Here is a 16,802-nt window from a genome sequence, read left to right as displayed (position 1 = left end):
GAGAGTTTCAGGGGGCAGAAATGAGTGAAGTTGCCATTAATAGGGAGAAGGTGCTTAGGAAGCCGAAGGTAAATAGGCCACCTAGACGAGAGAGAGAGCGAGAGAGAGCGAGAGACATTAGTAATGATCTTGCAAGAATCAGTGGATAGGAAGATGTTGGAGTCAATAGTTAAGGATGTAGCTTCGGGATACTTGGAAGCACCTGGCCAAAGTCAGCATGGTTTCCTTAAGGGAAAATCTTGCATGACAAATCTGCTGGAATTCTGTGAAGAAATAATAAGCAGGATAGACAAAGAAGAACCAGTGGATATTGTGTTCTGGATTTTCAGTAAGCCTATGACAAGGTGCTGCATTTGAAGCTGCTCCAAAAGTTAAGGCCATATAATATTCCAAAAAAATACTAGGGTGAATGGGGCATTGGGTGATTGCCAGGAGGCAAAGAGTGGGAATAGAAGGAGCCTATTCTGGTTGGGTGCCTAGTGGTGTACCACGGGGGTCTGTGTTGGGACAGTTTCTTTTTACATTATATGTCAATGATTTGGATAATGGAATTAATGGCTTTATGGCCAAACTTGTGAATGATATGAAGATAGGTAGAGGGGCAGTTAGTATTGAGGAAGCAGGGAGGCTGCAGAAGGACCTAGAAATTAGGAGAATGGGTAAAGAAGTGGCAGATGGAATACAGTGTTGGGAAATGTATGGTCATGCGCTTTGGTAGAAGAAATAAAAGATTATTTTCTAAAAGGAGAGAAAATTCAAAAATCCAAGGTGCAAAAGGACTTGAGTTCTTTATGCAGAATTCCCTAAAGGTTAACTGCAGGTTGAGTCTGAAGTGAGGAAGGCAAATACATCGTTAGCATTCATTTTGAGAGGACTAGAATATAAAAGCAAGAATGTAATGTTGAGGCTTTATAAGGCCTCACTTGGAGTACAGTGAGCAGTTTTTGGCCCCTTATCTATGAAATGATGCACAAACATTGAGGTTCAGAGAAGGTTCATGAGAATGAAAGGGTTACAACGAGGACTGATTGATGCCTCTGGGCCTGTACTGACTGGAATTCAGAAGAATGAAGGAGTGGAGAATCTCATTGAAACCTACTGAATGTTGAAAAGCATCAACAGAGTGGATGTGGAGAGAATGTTTCTTATGGTGGGATAGTCTAAGACCAGAGGACACAGCTTCAGAATAGAGGGGCAATTTAGAACAGAGATGAGGAGGAATATCTTTAGCCAGAGACTCGTGTATCTGTGGAATTCGCTGCCACAGGTGGCCATGGAGGCCCTGTCATTGGGTCTCTTTAAGGCAGAGGTTGATTGGCTCTTGATTTGTCAGGGGATGAAGGGATGTGGGGAGAAGGTAGGAGATTGGGGCTGAGAGGGAAATTGATCAGCAATGATGAAATGTCACAGCAGACGTGATGGGCCAAATGGCTTAATTCTGCTCCTATATCTTATGGTCTAAATAAATAAACAATAAATATCAAGAACATAAATGAAGAGTCTTCGAAAGAGTCTACAGGTTGTGGGAACAGTTCAGTGATGTGGTGAGTGAAGTGGAGTAAAGTTATCTGTTCTGGTTCAAGAGCCTGATGGTTGAGGGGCAATAGCTATTCCTGAGCCTGGTGGTGTGAGTCTGGAGGCTCTTGTACCTTCTTCCTGATGGCAACAGTGAGAAGGGAGCATAGCCTGGATGGCAGGGGACAGCTCTTGACTACATGGATTCAATGCTGGGGAGGGCTTTACCCTTGATGGACTAGACCGTACCCACTACCATTTGTAGACATTTCCCTTCAAGGTCATTAGTGTTTCCATACCAGTGAAGCAAACAGTCAATATACTCTCCACTGCATATCTATAGAAGTTCTTATCAAAGTTTTAGATGACATGCCAAATCTTCACAAACTTCTAAGACAGTAGTTTTAGTATGGCCGTAGGCCTGAAAACGCCCGATTTCGTCTGATCTTGGAAGCTAAGCAGGCTCAGGCCTGTTTAGTACTTGGATGGGAGACCGCCTGGGAATACCAGGTGCCGTAGGCTTAAACTTTTTCACCCAGAGAGTGGTGGATATGTGGAATGCTCTGCCCCACAAGGCAGTGGAGGCCAAGTCTCTGGATGCATTCAAGAGAGAGTTAGATAGAGCTCTTAAAGACAGCGGGGTCAAGGGATATGGGGAGAGGGCAGGAACGGGGTACTGATCGTGTATGATCAGCCGTGATCACAGTGAATGGAGGTGCTGGGTAGAAGGGCCGAATGGCCTACTCCTGCACCTACTGTCTATTGTCTATAGTAGATACACTGTCATGTTTTCTTCATAATGGCACTTACGTGCTGGACCCAGGACAGATTTTCTGAAATTAATATAGAGGGTTAGGGTTAGGGTTAGGTGAAGAACCAATGAAGTGGCATCTGCTGTTGACCTGTTATGACAATAGGCAATTTGGAGTAGGTACAAGTCAGTTCCCAGGCAGGAGTTGATATGTTTTATCATCAAACTTTCAAAACATTTCATCACAGTGAATTTAAGTGTTACTGGATGAATCATTATGGCAGGTCATTCAGTTCTTCTCAGGCACCAGTATAGTTGAAACTTGCTTGAAGCAGGTGGGTACCTCAGATTGCTGAAGTGAGAGGTTAAAGATATTGGTGAACACTGTAGCCAGTTGATCAGGATAGTCTGGGCCAGTTGCTTTCTGTATGTTCACTCTCGTAAAGGATGCTCTCATGTCATCCTGGATTAAGGATTTTCATCACCAATTTAGTGTTGGAAAGCATTAACTCAGCGAGTCTGTTATAGAAACACTTTGCAATGGTTAACCCAAAACAAACTAGTCCCAGCTTCAATTTGAGTCACTTGTTTCCATTCAAATACTGAAGTCCAAAATCTCTTCCACATGTATTCCTACTAAGGCAGTCACTTCAAATGATGGTTAGTACCTTCAGTGTGAGGTGGGTGCAAAGACAAGTTCAAGTAGATTTCATCCCCTGTCTGTCATTTCTCTTACCGCAGGCTCCAACTAGTGGCACTGCCTTTCAGGACTATCAGCAGCAATGGACTGTTTCACTAGTAATTGTAACTGAAGTGCAGATAGCAAAAACAAAAAAAATCAAAATAATTGATGAGATGGGGAGAAAGCAGGAAATTATGAGGTCTAACTGTTTTACTTTGAAGGTTACAAATAGAAAGCTCTGACTGCACCTGTTATAGCCAACTATATAATTCTCCACTTACGTGGGTCTTAAAACAGGATCCAAAGCCATTTTTAGTTTTCTTTTCATTTTGACAGTACTCAAGACATACCATCTTCTCCCAATGTTGAGAGAACAGTTTAATTATTATTGAAGTTTATTCAATTTGTTGACTATGCAAACTCACACCCTCCATTCTATTCAGCCCATCTTGCTGGTATCAAGCCACTGGCCCAAAATTGATTGTTACTTTTTGTTGTTATTTCAATCCATCACAGGTCTGCTATGCATTCTGCCAATTTAAAGTTAATTATAAAAGTGTACTTATTCTACAACACATTCTTACCTTCCTGCACATCATTGTGGCAAAAAACCACAGGTGACCAAGTGGCTTCAAGAAGTGCCCTGAAAGAAAATGAATCAAATTAGTAAATTCCATTGATTTCAGAAAGTAGTGAAGAAAAAAAGATGAGGAATTATTTTAGAAACAATAATTTGCTTTTCTCCCCAAAATACAAACTTTAGATCATGCCAACGACCAAGGTCTCCTGTATATTAAGCAGCAATGATTAAATAATAGTTAAATTCTTACTTTAAACTTGTCAACTCTCCTGGTAGGTTGAAAGTTTTCAGTTTATTAAACTTTTTGACATGTGCCTCTCTGATGAACGTCAGCCCCATTATCTGCTTGAGATACCTTTACAATAGAGGAAAGATTTGGTCATATTAGAAGTACTTCAGATCAAATCACAAGACTGCTCACTCAGTTCCAACTAAGACCTGGAACCATTGTTCAGAAACCAGAAAAATTAGCCATTTGATCCATCGACCTGATCTGCCATTCTAACTGCTCCTGGCTGATCTTCTATTATAATGTCTTGTACTCATTCTCTGTTGAGTTTTGGGTCCAGAAGCCACATTACCACAATCTTCTTTAATGGAGGATTCCATAGATTCTTTGTCAGTCTTAAGTATATGGAGACTGAACACTGCCGCTACTCCCACCCCAATTCCCACTAACCAGAGGAAATATTCTCCCTGTATCCAATCAAGCATGCAAGTATTTGGTGCATTTCAAAGAGATCTCAACTCACTCATCTACAGTGGCCTGATCAACCTGATCTTTTCTCACTCAATGGATCAGCCATCCCAGAGATCAGTCTAGTTAATCTTGTTTGAACCCCTTCTATGGTCTCTTAAGTAAGGGGACAAAACTTCATCCAATGCTCCTGATGTCATCCAAGTTTCATGCTGTATAATTGCAGCAAGGCTTTCTTGATCCAGTACTTGCATTTTGTAAAGACGAACAACATACTTTCATATCTGGCTATGTGGTTAAGTGAAGGGTGTACCATGACACTCAGATTCCATCAACATTTCACAAACCAACAAGGTTTGGATGGTGGATGATAATGGCCTGCAAAAGACCAGCATCCACCCATACTTAGCAGCCACAAGACAAGGCAGAGCTAGGAGAAGACGACAGTTCAGGGAGTATATTTAGCGGCAGTATCCTGCACCTAACTACAGACAGGGTGCAGCAGCTAATGTAATCTTTTAAAGCACCGGTGGACAGGGTTCAATTCCGGTTCTGCTTTCTGCTTTTGGTAGATGGAGTGGAGGTGCTCGATGAAGTGGTTCCCCAATTTATAACGGGTCTCACCTATGTAGAGGATGTCACTTCAAGAGCACCAGACACAATAAATGATTCCAAAGCATTTGCAGGTGAAGTGATCCCTCACCTGGAAGGACTGTTTGAACCTGAAGTATATGATTGTTTTGCAATTACTGTTGCACTGGCCAGTTCAACAGCCTACCCTTGATATCCATTCCACACAACTTGATACATATTCTTGTTAACCATACCTGTCCATGGTCTCAAACAGCCACTTTGGTTCCTTGTTGAAGGGCATGACCATTCCATGGAATCGTGACATTTTAACAGCAATCTCTGCTGAAATATCTGGAAATCCCAATTCTTCAGTCAACAGTCGACGGCTCTATTCAGACAGATTTGGAGGATGCCAAATTAAACTGTTTCAACTTCAATGCATTATTTTAGTCCATCATTAATGTTAGTTACACACTCTTGCCTAGTAAAGTGCCCCCTCAGATACAAGAACAAACACAGAAAAATGGGATAGTGGATAGAAGTTGCAGGAAAGTTTGGGATTCACATGCTACCAACTTGCTACCAGTCAACACAGGGAATGGGTTAGGACTTATGCAGTGCTATCACACGTAGAAATACTTAGGTCTTTCCATGCTAGGGTCAGAATCAGCTATTCACTCTTGGTCTATATTCAAACACTCCTAGATGCTACAGAATGCGGTGTTATCCAGCACATATAATAAAAGAATATCAGTCAAATGAAATTGTGATCTACATCTCAGCAATTTGAAAAGAGCAGCCTATGTTCTGGTAGACCCCTTGATATATGCTTCAAACATTAACTCTAAATGTATCCAGAACTTAAAGCTAGCTTTGATCTGACATCACTTATTCATTCTAAACAAGAAGAGCTCCTCCAGTTGGGGTTCATACTACCACAAGGATAACTGCTCCTAGTTCATACTGAAAAAATATATCTATTATCATCAATGAAGGATGAGGAGGGGGTTTTAGATTGAATACTTAATGAGGAAAGTTGTAATACAAACAGAAATAATTCTTTCCACTGTCAGGGAGACTGCAAACCCTTCCAACCAAGGGGTAGTATTATCAGTGCCAGAGAGTAGCCAGGGCACATAGATTAGTACGCCAACAAGAGATCCTGCCCTCAGAAAGTGGTGGAAGCTAGATTGGAGAAGAGAGTGTTGAAGCTGCAGGGGACAAGGATGATTTATACAAAATAAAGATTTGGTCTACATAAAGATTCTGGAAAAACCTCTTATCAATGAAGTAAAATAAAGTTTAATTGGTTCCCATACCATTCATAAGGCAACAGTGATTTACAACACATTGGGAAAAAATTGAATGTGGGTAAAGACCTTTGGAAAGGATAAAATTTGATATTCATTCACCTGTATCAGCATTTTACATGGGCACCATGTCAAATTGCTCCAACAGCTTGTGGAGATCTTACATTTGGTGTGCATGTACTGAAAAGATTTAGTTTCCTATCAACTACAAGGCACCAAGGTTAGCAAGTGAAAAAAAAAACACTGTTCTAGCCACAGTGAAGAATGGCCTGATCTGTCTACACTGACAAGATCTGAAAATAATTGTGTAAAGAGAATAGTAAGTAAGTTGACATACTTCAAAGAGAAAGAACAAGTTAATTCCATTTTCGATCAGTTACCATGCCAATACTTCAAAACCAACTCCAACTGCTAATCTGGAGACAGCCTTGGTCGCCAGGCCCAACAAAATAAACCACTTGCAACCAGTTCAGCAAGGCCTCTGAGGTGTAGGATTTTCCCACAGAGGATGAATGATCGTGCATGGATGATACAGTTTGAGAAATGTTCCTGTAACAAATTTAATAATAAAAATGTGACACTGGAAAGTAATAACTTCATACTGGAATGTATTGCTCCAAACGTCCCTGTGGAAACACTCCATATAATCTTGGTCCTAGGGCACGTTCTGCCAAAACTGCAAACATCACGCTCTCCAATACCAGAGAATCCACACCCTGTGAGGGACAACAAAAGTGCTTACAGTCAACACAGCAGAATTCTCATCCAATACAGTGATCATTAAAACACATTCTGGAAATGGTTTTTCAAAATAAGCAATACGCATGTGTGAAAAAAGTTCAAAGTAAATTTATTATCAAAGAACATATGTCATCATGTACACCCTGAGATTCATTTTCTTGCAGGCATACTCAACAAATCCAAAATAGAATAATAACCATAATAGAATCAATGAAAGACCATACCAATTAGGAGATTTCAACCGGTGTACAAAAAACAACAAAATGTGCGAATAAAGAAAGAGAGAAATAATAATACTGATAATACAATAAACAATAAATATTGAGAACATGAAAAGAGTCCTTGAAAGTGAGTCCACAGGTTGTAGGAACATTTCAATGATGACTGAGTGAAGTTATCTCCTTTGGTTCAAGAGCCTGGTGGTGTGAGTCCTGAGGCTCCAGTATCTATTCCTGACGGTAGCAGTGAGAAGACAGCACGTCTTGGGTGGTGGGGGTCCCTTATGATGGATGCTGCTTTCCTGCGACAATGTTTTGTGTAGATGTGCTCAATGGTGGGGAGGGCTAGGCCAGTGAGATTTGACAATTGAAATAGCATCAGGTTAGAGTAGTCTTGCAGCACAGAAACAGACCCTGTAATCTACCGTGTCCATGCCAACCATCAGGTATCTATCCATATTAATCCCATTTACTTGCTCCATAGTTTTCTATGTTCTGAATTCAAATACTTGTCTGAAGCAAAAAAGTTGTCAATGTACCTTCCTCTATCACCTTATTAGGCAATGAGTTCCAGATTACAATCATGCTCCAAGTGAAAACATTTTCTTCAGATTTCCTCCAACCCAAACTTATGCTCTCTATTTTGTGATACCTCTGATGTTAGTTAATGTGGTTAAGGTTTCCTACCATCATCAGCCTTACTTTGACCCCTCAGGATTTTTCATACCTCTATATCAGCTTCCCATTCTCCCTCAGCTCCAAGGAAAACAAACCCAGCCTTTCCAGTTTCTCTCATAACACGAATTTCCCATCTAATCACTTCCTTTTACACGTTGAAATGTGTACTATTCCAACTGTAGACTAATCAATGCTTTATAAAGTTTACTATAACTTCACTCACGAATGAAGACAAGCATCCCATATGTCTTCTTCTACCAACTATTTACCCATGCTTCCATCTTCAGGGATCTTTGGACTCATGCAGCAAGGTCACTGTTGGTACTGAAATCAAGAACCAGAGTAACCAACAGCTAAGCAAGCAAACCCCAATCTCAGTGTTATCAAAGAAACTAAATGAACGCAGGATGCCTGCAATGATAAAATATGGCTGTTCAGCTGCAGAACAGCTAACCTGAACTGTATTTACATCAGGAGAACATACAAAGGAAGGCATGATTTTCAGTCAAGGGCTGGAAAATACTGGATTTGACTTGAAAGCTGTGTATAAACAGCCGTTGCAATGGGCTATTGTTTTGTTTGGTGCCAAAACATGAGGTTTTCCCAATGGAGAGGTGGGGAAGGGAGATGAGAATTAGGCCAGAAGTATAGCCAGAAGGAAAAAGGAAACTGACTCCTTAGAAAGCTTAAACTAGAATAAAATAGACTAAAGTAATAAACTGGATCCCAGTTTATACATTTCTCAATAGTGTACAACTCATTTGACAGGCATACAGAATTACGTTGCATCCCCAAGATGCACTATTGGTTAATGAGAACTAGACAGAAAAAAGGAGGGGATGGTAATTGTGAACTGTAAGACATTGTTTAGCAGAAGTCATGGTAACATGGAAACAGAACCACTTTTTTTTTTAATTTAGCAGCAGAAATCCCAACTTCAGAATTATCCCTTTTCTTTGATATTGAGGTGTCACACTTTGATAAATCAAATGGCTTTATTTTGCATAATCTGCAACACAAATTATTGTGTAGCATAGCACTGAAGTGTCTAAGTCATTTGGAATTATGTGAATTTTCCCTTGCCTGAATTCCATCTTCTCCTGTTCCAAATTAGGAAAATTTATTGCAGCAAGGCACTACCAATTCAAGTCCTGATGCACTGCTCAAGTCAAATCTAAATGGGACTGGAAATAGTTAAAAGATTAGACAGATACTTAGTTCAATGGTATTAACAGGCTCATTATACTACAAGTCCCTGAACTTTAGCACAATTCAAATAAAGGTTTTCCTTGCTTCTATTGGGAACAAAGATGTCAGTATTCAGCTATGCAACTAGAGACAGCATTTTGCAAACATTTGCTATGTTGATTCTGATGTGGTTACAGAAGTGAACATTGCAGAATTATGTGCAAGCAAGAGCAAATGTATTAGAACTGGAGAAAACAGGTGAAGCAAAAATAAGAGCAAAATAACTGATAATTATTTTAAACAATCCGGATTTGTTATGGGAAACACAAATTTAAAAGCAACTCAAGCAGATCTGCTATCATCAAATGAGTCAGTTACACTGACCTGTAGGATGGCTCCATAAACACGCAGCAGTACCTGGCGAGGCTCATCGCCCACACTTAGCACATGATCTGGCAGAGTGCAGAGATACAACAGGTTACTGAGGCCTCCACTAGAGACAAAAAGGACACAGGCACAAGAAAAAAAAAGTTAGCTATTTGGGAACTGATGATAAGATTTTCTAGCATTTCATTTACTCCTAACAGGAAAGTTTACTTTGTAGAGGTTAATAATTTATAGTATTCTGAAACCAAAGGTTCAGATCACACCATGGCCTCAAATGACTGACATGCTGCCCAAGACAAGAGACGAACAGCCAGGATTTCGGAGAACACTGACTAGCTGTATCACTGCCTGGTATTGTGGCTCTAATGTGCAAGATCAAAAGAGGCTGTGGAAAGTTGCACACTTATCCAACTCTATCATGGGCACAACCCTGCACACCATCTAGGACATCTTCAAAAGGAGGTGCCTCAGGAAGGTGATAGCCACCATCCAGGACGTGCCTTCTTCTAGTTACTACACAGTTAATGCTTTCGGAACAGTTTCTTCCCCTCTACCAATAGATTTTTGAACTGTCCATGAACACTACTGCATTATTCCTTTTTGGCAATATTTATTATTTACAATTTCTAGTCATTTTTATGTCTTGCACTGTATCATAAAAGAACAAATTTCACAACATGCCAGTTACTAAACCTAATTCTGATCGTGAAGATTTCCTCTCCAATACTGAAGTCATTTAACAATTACAAGTGATCTCCCTCAGTTACAGCTGACCCATCCAGTTGTAAAATGAACACTACTGAAGGGACACTCAACTTGGTGTAAAGAAATTTAATTGCTCCAGGTCCCAATTCCAAATCTGAATCAATGAGTTTAAATATGCACATGACCAATTATTCATTTTGAATTGGTGTTCCAGCTTCTTTTCCAAATACCTGAAATCATGGCTGTTTACATATGCACCAAGGTTTACACAATTCCAACTGCTAGGCAGAGATCAAGATCACATTAAGCTGGATAAAACACACCTGCCTAGGTTCTCATTATGTGATCCCTTTGACACTGGATCTACCCCTCAGATTGACAAGTCCATGTGCTGACTGGTGTGTAACACCTACCTCATATTAAATTAGACACAAGCTACTTTCACTCCCCAATATGAAGCTTTAGACCAGCAGTTATAGATCCTTCAAGGGTACCTCTAAAAACATGACTGCTACTCTGGGATACTACCTGGGAACTCAAGATTCTTTGTTATTAACAATACTCTGTCCCTTTATGAGGCTGAGGGCAAGGAGGAGAGAGCGTGCGTGTGTACGCCTGTGGTATGTTGAATTGTCAGGTGAATGATTAGTTTTTATTGCACTGCAGATCATGGTCTTTCTTGCAGGCTTCGCTACTACTTGCTAGGTGGGTGGTGGGTGTTGACACTTTTTTTTGCTGAAGTAGTGGGGAGAGGGGAAGGGTGTTGCTTTGCTGTTGCGCGTGTGTGTGTGTGTGGGGGGGAAGTAGGGGTCCTTTGGGGTTCTAACATTTTTACTGTCACATTCTTTGGGGCACTCTTCTGTTTTGGTGAATGTCTGTGAGGAATAAGGATTTCAGGTTGCATATTGTATACATTCCCTGATATGAAATGGAACTATTGAACTTGAATGACACTGTGCAGGAGTTGGCCAGTTCAAAGATAACAAGACAGAGGAAGGTCACACCGATAGGGGAATGCTGTCTTTCCGGGATAAGGTAAGAATGAGCTTGTCTGACATCTCAGTAATTTCTCCTGTGCATTATGTGCATGTCTCATGACGCTGGCTCGCTATACAGATTATCAGCATTTGCCCCAATAGTGGGCAATACATGTTGAGAATGAGGATAAAATGACCTTTCAAAAACAAAACCTTGCATGCATCCCTATGTGACATCAATGCCAAGGTTATGAAAAGGAGTGATCTTCTGGCAAAGTGATTTGCCAGGAGGGAGCAGGGAGCAAGCACCAACTCCAGTGGAAACATCTGGTGATAAAATACTTGGAGCATGTCTTATTACTTGCATTTTGAAACAAAATGCAGGCCCCAATGCAAAATTTCTAATCCAGACATTGCACGTATTGAAGTACAACATCTTCTGAGCAAATATAAAGGTACACAAAGGTATCTATAAATGATGATTCTGTTTATCCACTTATCTCCATCACCCTGGCTCATTAACAATGGCAGCAACAGAAACTTTGCTGCAATCAGCCAAGGATCATACAACACAGGAGCAGAATTAGGCCATTTGGCCTATTGAGTCTGCTCTGCCATTTAACCATGGCTGATCCTTTTAGATAGATAGATACTTTATTCATCCCCATGGGGAAATTCAACTTTTTTCCAATGTCCCATACACTTGTTGTAGCAAAACTAATTACATACAATACTTAACTCAGTAAAAAAAATATGATATGCATCTAAATCACTATCTCAAAAAGCATTAATAATAGCTTTTAAAAAGTTCTTAAGTCCTGGCGGTAGAATTGTAAAGCCTAATGGCATTGGGGAGTATTGACCTCTTCATCCTGTCTGAGGAGCATTGCATCGATAGTAACCTGTCGCTGAAACTGCTTCTCTGTCTCTGGATGGTGCTATGTAGAGGATGTTCAGAGTTATCCATAATTGACCGTAGCCTACTCAGCCCCCCTCTTCAACCCCACTCCCCAGCCTTCTCCCAGTAGCCTTTGATGCTGTGTCCAATCAAGAACCTATCAAGTTTTGCCTTAAATACACCCAATGACCTGGCCTCCACAGCTGTCTGTGGTAACAAATTCACCACCTTCTGGCTAAAAAAATTTCTCCGCATCTCTGCTTTAAATGGATGCCCATTTATCCTGAGGCTGTACCCTCGTCCTAGACTCCTCCACCATGAGAAACAAGCTTTCCGCATTTATTCTGTCTGGGCCTTTCAATATTCAAGAGGTTTCAATGAGATCCCAATTCATCCTTCTAAATTCTAGCAAGTACAGATCCAGAACTATGAATGCTAACCCTTTTATTCCCAGAATCATCCTTGTGAACCTCCTCTGAACACTCTCCAATGCCAACACATCTTTTCTTAAGTGAGGACCCCAAAACTGTTCACAATTTTCAAGGTGAGGCCTCACCAGTGCCTTATAAAGCCCCAGCATCACATCCCAGATTGTGTATTCTAGACCTCTTGAAATGAATGCTAACATTGCATTTGCCTTCCTCACCACCAACTCTACCTGCAAGTTAACCTTTAGGGTGTTCTGCACAAGGATTCCCAAGTCACTTTGCATCTCATATTTTTAGATTTTCTCCCTGTTTAGAAAATAATCTGCACATTTAGTTCTACTACCAAAGAATATTACCATGCATTTCCTACATTGTATTTCATTTGGCATTCTTACCATTCTCCCAAACTGTCTAAGTCCTTCTGCAGCCAATCTGTTTCTTCAATACTACCTAATACTCTACCAATCTTTGTAACATCTGCAAACTTGGTAACAAATCCATCTATTCCATCATCTAAATCACTGATACATCATTAGACAACTCCCAATGTCTAACTGCCCTAATGAGCATCATAATTAACACCTAGTGTTCCCCACTAGAAATACCAGAATTGCTTTGGTAAGAGTGATCAGAAAACCAGGAAGGGAACCTGAAAGTGGTGTCACAGGTAGACAGGCTGAAGATGACCTCTGGCCTCAGGATTCTCTTTAATTCTACTTGACAAGCACCTTCTCCAATTGAACAATCCACACACTGTTTTAAGAAACTCTCTGGAATGCACCTACATATACCTCAGTCCCAACAGCTATGGAGGTAGGGGTGATCTATAGTTTCATCCCATCACAGCAAGTACACTTTACTTATTTGAGATCTACTTACATTGTGTCATTATGCCCTCTGAGTGTAGCCGTGATATAATCTCACTAGCAGTGCAACTCTTCCCCCTCTTACCTCCTTATCCCTTCTGAAAATTTAAACCCTGGAATACTACATCAATCAGTTCCACCCCTCTCTTAACCATGTCCCTGAATATCCTCCAAAATTCCACAATAGTTCCCATAAACCAATATAGAGGAAATGTAACCCTATTATTAAAGTAGGGAGAGAGGATGCAAGAAATGATCAACAATTGGTTTGTTAGAGCAAGGATAGAATCTATTACTGAGGAGGCAATAGCAGGACATTTAGAAAATTATAGGTTTGAGCAGATTGAACAGGCAATTATGAAAGGAAGATGTTTGACAAATTGTTGGAATTTGTAGTAATTAGCTTAACAGATAAGGGTGAATGAGTTGTTGTGGGTTCAATTGGACTTTCAGAAATCCTTTAATAGGTTGCTGTGCAAATGATTGAGCAAAAGATTGCTTAAATGGACAGAAAACTTTAAGAATGAGCAGGTCATTTTTAAAATGAAAGATTGTAACCAATGAGGTGCTGCACTGCTAGGGCCTTGACCATACACAAACTATGTAACAAATTAGTTGAGTAGGTAATACACTCAGTGGCCAGTTTATTACTTCAAACATGAAATTTGATAGGGAGAAAGTAAAGTCTGACATGGCATTATGTCAGTGGAGTAAAGAAAATTACAGTGGTATGAGAGAGGAGTTGGCCAAAGTAAATTGGAAGGAGATAAAAACAGAAACCTACAGCACAATACAGGCCATTCGGCCCACAATGCTGTGCCGAACATGTACTTACTGAGAAATTACCCAAGGTTAAACAGAGCCCTTTATTTTTCTAAGCTCAATGTACCTATCAGGAATCTCTCGCATTAGGGTTAGGGTTAAGACCCTATCTTAACTGCCTCCACCACCATCGATGACAGCCCATTTCACGCGCTCACCACTCTCTGCGTAAAAGAAAAACTTACGCCTGACATCCTCTCTGTACCTACTTCCAAGCACCTTAAAACCGTGCCCTTTTGTGTTAGCGATTTCAGCCCTGGGAAAAAGCCTCTGACTATCCACACGATCAATGCCTCTCATCATCTTACCTATCAGGTCACCTCTCATCCTCCACTGCTCCAAGGGGAAAATACCAAGTTCACTCAACCTATTCTCATAAGGCATGCTCCCCAATCCAGGCAACATCCTTATAAATTTCCTCTGCACCCTTTCTATGGTTTCCACATCCTTCCTGTAGTGAGGTGACCAGAACTGAACACAGTACTCCAAGTGGGACCTGACCAGGGTCCTATATAGCTGCAACATTACCCCTCAGCTCTTAAATCCCATGGCTGATGAAGGCCAATGTACCGTATGCCTTCTTAACCACAGAATCAATCTGCACAGCGGATTTCAGTGTCCTATGGACTCGGAACCCAAGATCCCTCGGATGCTCCACACTGCCAAGAGTCTTACCATTAAGACAATATTCTGCCATCATATTTGACCTACCAAAATGAACCACCTCACACCTACCTGGGTTGAACTTCATCTGCCACTATCCACAACACCCCCAACCTTTATGTCATCTGCAAACTTACTAACCCATTCCTCCGCTTCCTCATCCAGGTCATTTATAAAAATCACAAAGAGAAGGGGTCCCAGAACAGATCCTTGAGGCACACCACTGGTGACTGACCTCCATGCAGAATATAACCCGTCTACAACCACTCATTGCCTTCTGTGAGCAAGCCAATTCTGGATCCACAAAGCAAGGTCCACTTGGATCGCATGCCTCCTCACTTTCTCAATACGTCTTGCATGGAGTAACTTATCAAATGCCTTGCTGAAATCCATATACACTACATCTACTGCTCTACCTTCAATGTGTTTAGTCATATTCTCAAAACATTCAATCAGGTTCGTAAGGCATGACTTGCCTTTGACAAAGCAATGCTGACTATTCCTAATCATATTATGCCTCTCCAAATGTTCATAAATCTGCCTCTCAGCATCTTTTCCATCAACTTACCAAGCACTGAAGTAAGACTCACAGGTCTATAATTTCCTGGGCTATCTCTACTCCCTTTCTTGAATAAAGGAACAACATCTACAACCCTCCAATCCTCCAGAACCTCTCCTGTCTCCATTGATGATCCACAGATCATCGCTAGAGGCTCAGCAATCTCCTCCCTCACCTCCTACAGTAGGCTGGGGTACATCTCATCCAGTCCCAGAGACTTAATCAACTTGATGTTTTCCAAAAGCTCCAGCACACCCTCTTTCTTAATATCTATATGCTCAAGCTTTTCAATCCGCTGTAAGTCATCCCTACAATTGCCAATGTCCTTTTCCATAATGTATACTTTGCTTCAGTATTCACTAAGTACCTTAGCTATCTCCTCTGGTTCCATCCGCACTTCTCCACTGTCACACTTGATTTGTCCTATTCTCTCATGTCTTATCCTCTTGCTCTTCACATACTTGTAGAACACCTTGGGGTTTTCTTAATCCTGCTCATTAAGGCCTTCTCATGGCCCCTTCTGGCTCTCCTAATTTCAGGCTCTCTATTGCTAGCCTTATCTTCTAAATCTCTATCATTACTTAGTTTTTGAACCTTTCGTAAGATTTTCTTGACTAGATTTTCAACAGCCCATTGTACACCACAGTTCCTGTACCCTACCATCCTTTCCCTGTCTCATTGAGACGTACCTATGCAGAACGCCACACAAATATCCCCTGAACATTTACCACATTTCTGACAAACATTTCCCGATAACATCTATTCCCAATTTATGCTTCCAAGTTCCTGCCTGATAGCTTCATATTTCCCCTTACTCCAATTAAACACTTTCCTAACTTGTCTGTTCCTATCCCTCTCCAATGCTATGGCAAAGGAGATAGAATTGTGATCACTATCTCCAAAATGCTCTCCCACTGAGAGACCTGACACCTGACCAGGTTCATTTCTCAATACCAGATCAAGTACAGCCTCTCCTCTTGTAAGCTTATTTACATATGTCAGGGTAAGTTTTTTTTTCAAAAACACAGAGTGGTGAGTGTGTGGAATGGGCTGTTGGCAGCCGTGGTGGAGGCGGAAACGTTGGGTCTTTTAAGAGACTGCTGGATGGATACATGGAGCTTAGAAAAATAGAGGACTATGGGTAAGCCTAGGGAGTTCTAAGGTAAGGACATGTTTGGCACAGCTTTGTGGGTGAAAGGGCCCGTATTGTGCTGTAGGTTTGCTATGTTTCTATATTGTGTCAGAAAACCTTCCTGAACACACCTAACAAACTCCACCCCATCTAAACACCTTGCTCTTGGGAGATGCAAATCAATATTTGGGAAATTAAAATCTCACACCATGACAACCCTGTTATTATTACACCTTTCCAGAATCTATCTCCTATCTGTCTCCCTAGCAGCAGCAAAGATGCTAGCAGGGATGACAGCAGAGCAGCAATGGCATGAGTTTCTAGTAAAAATGAGGAAGGGGCAGGATAGATATATTCCAAAAAAAGAAATACTCAAATGGCAAAATGGTTCAACTGTGGCTGACAGGGGAAGTCAAAGCTAATGTAAAAGCA

At 40.9% G+C, this 16,802-nt stretch overlaps 1 protein-coding gene and 1 pseudogene across 1 annotated transcript in view; one reads left to right on the top strand and one right to left on the bottom strand.

Annotated features, from left to right (window-relative positions):
* chkb (choline kinase beta) overlaps positions 1-16,802 on the bottom strand; it is a 32,084-nt gene that overhangs the window by 6,249 nt on the left and 9,033 nt on the right. Inside the window, exons 3-7 of the mRNA XM_073066921.1 lie at positions 9,318-9,426; positions 6,711-6,824; positions 5,053-5,186; positions 3,779-3,883; positions 3,533-3,591 (exon numbers count right to left, since the gene is read on the bottom strand). Coding sequence (XP_072923022.1) covers positions 3,533-3,591; positions 3,779-3,883; positions 5,053-5,186; positions 6,711-6,824; positions 9,318-9,426 — 521 coding nt within the window. The remainder of the gene's footprint in view (positions 1-3,532; positions 3,592-3,778; positions 3,884-5,052; positions 5,187-6,710; positions 6,825-9,317; positions 9,427-16,802) is intronic.
* Positions 1,921-2,037, top strand: LOC140739037 (5S ribosomal RNA; annotated as a pseudogene).

The sequence above is a fragment of the Hemitrygon akajei genome, chromosome 14 (genome assembly GCF_048418815.1).
Source record: "Hemitrygon akajei chromosome 14, sHemAka1.3, whole genome shotgun sequence".
In the NCBI taxonomy this organism is placed as follows: Eukaryota; Metazoa; Chordata; class Chondrichthyes; order Myliobatiformes; family Dasyatidae; genus Hemitrygon; species Hemitrygon akajei.
The sequence above is the reverse complement of the archived record's forward strand: the minus strand, read 5'-3'. Positions and strand labels throughout refer to the sequence as shown.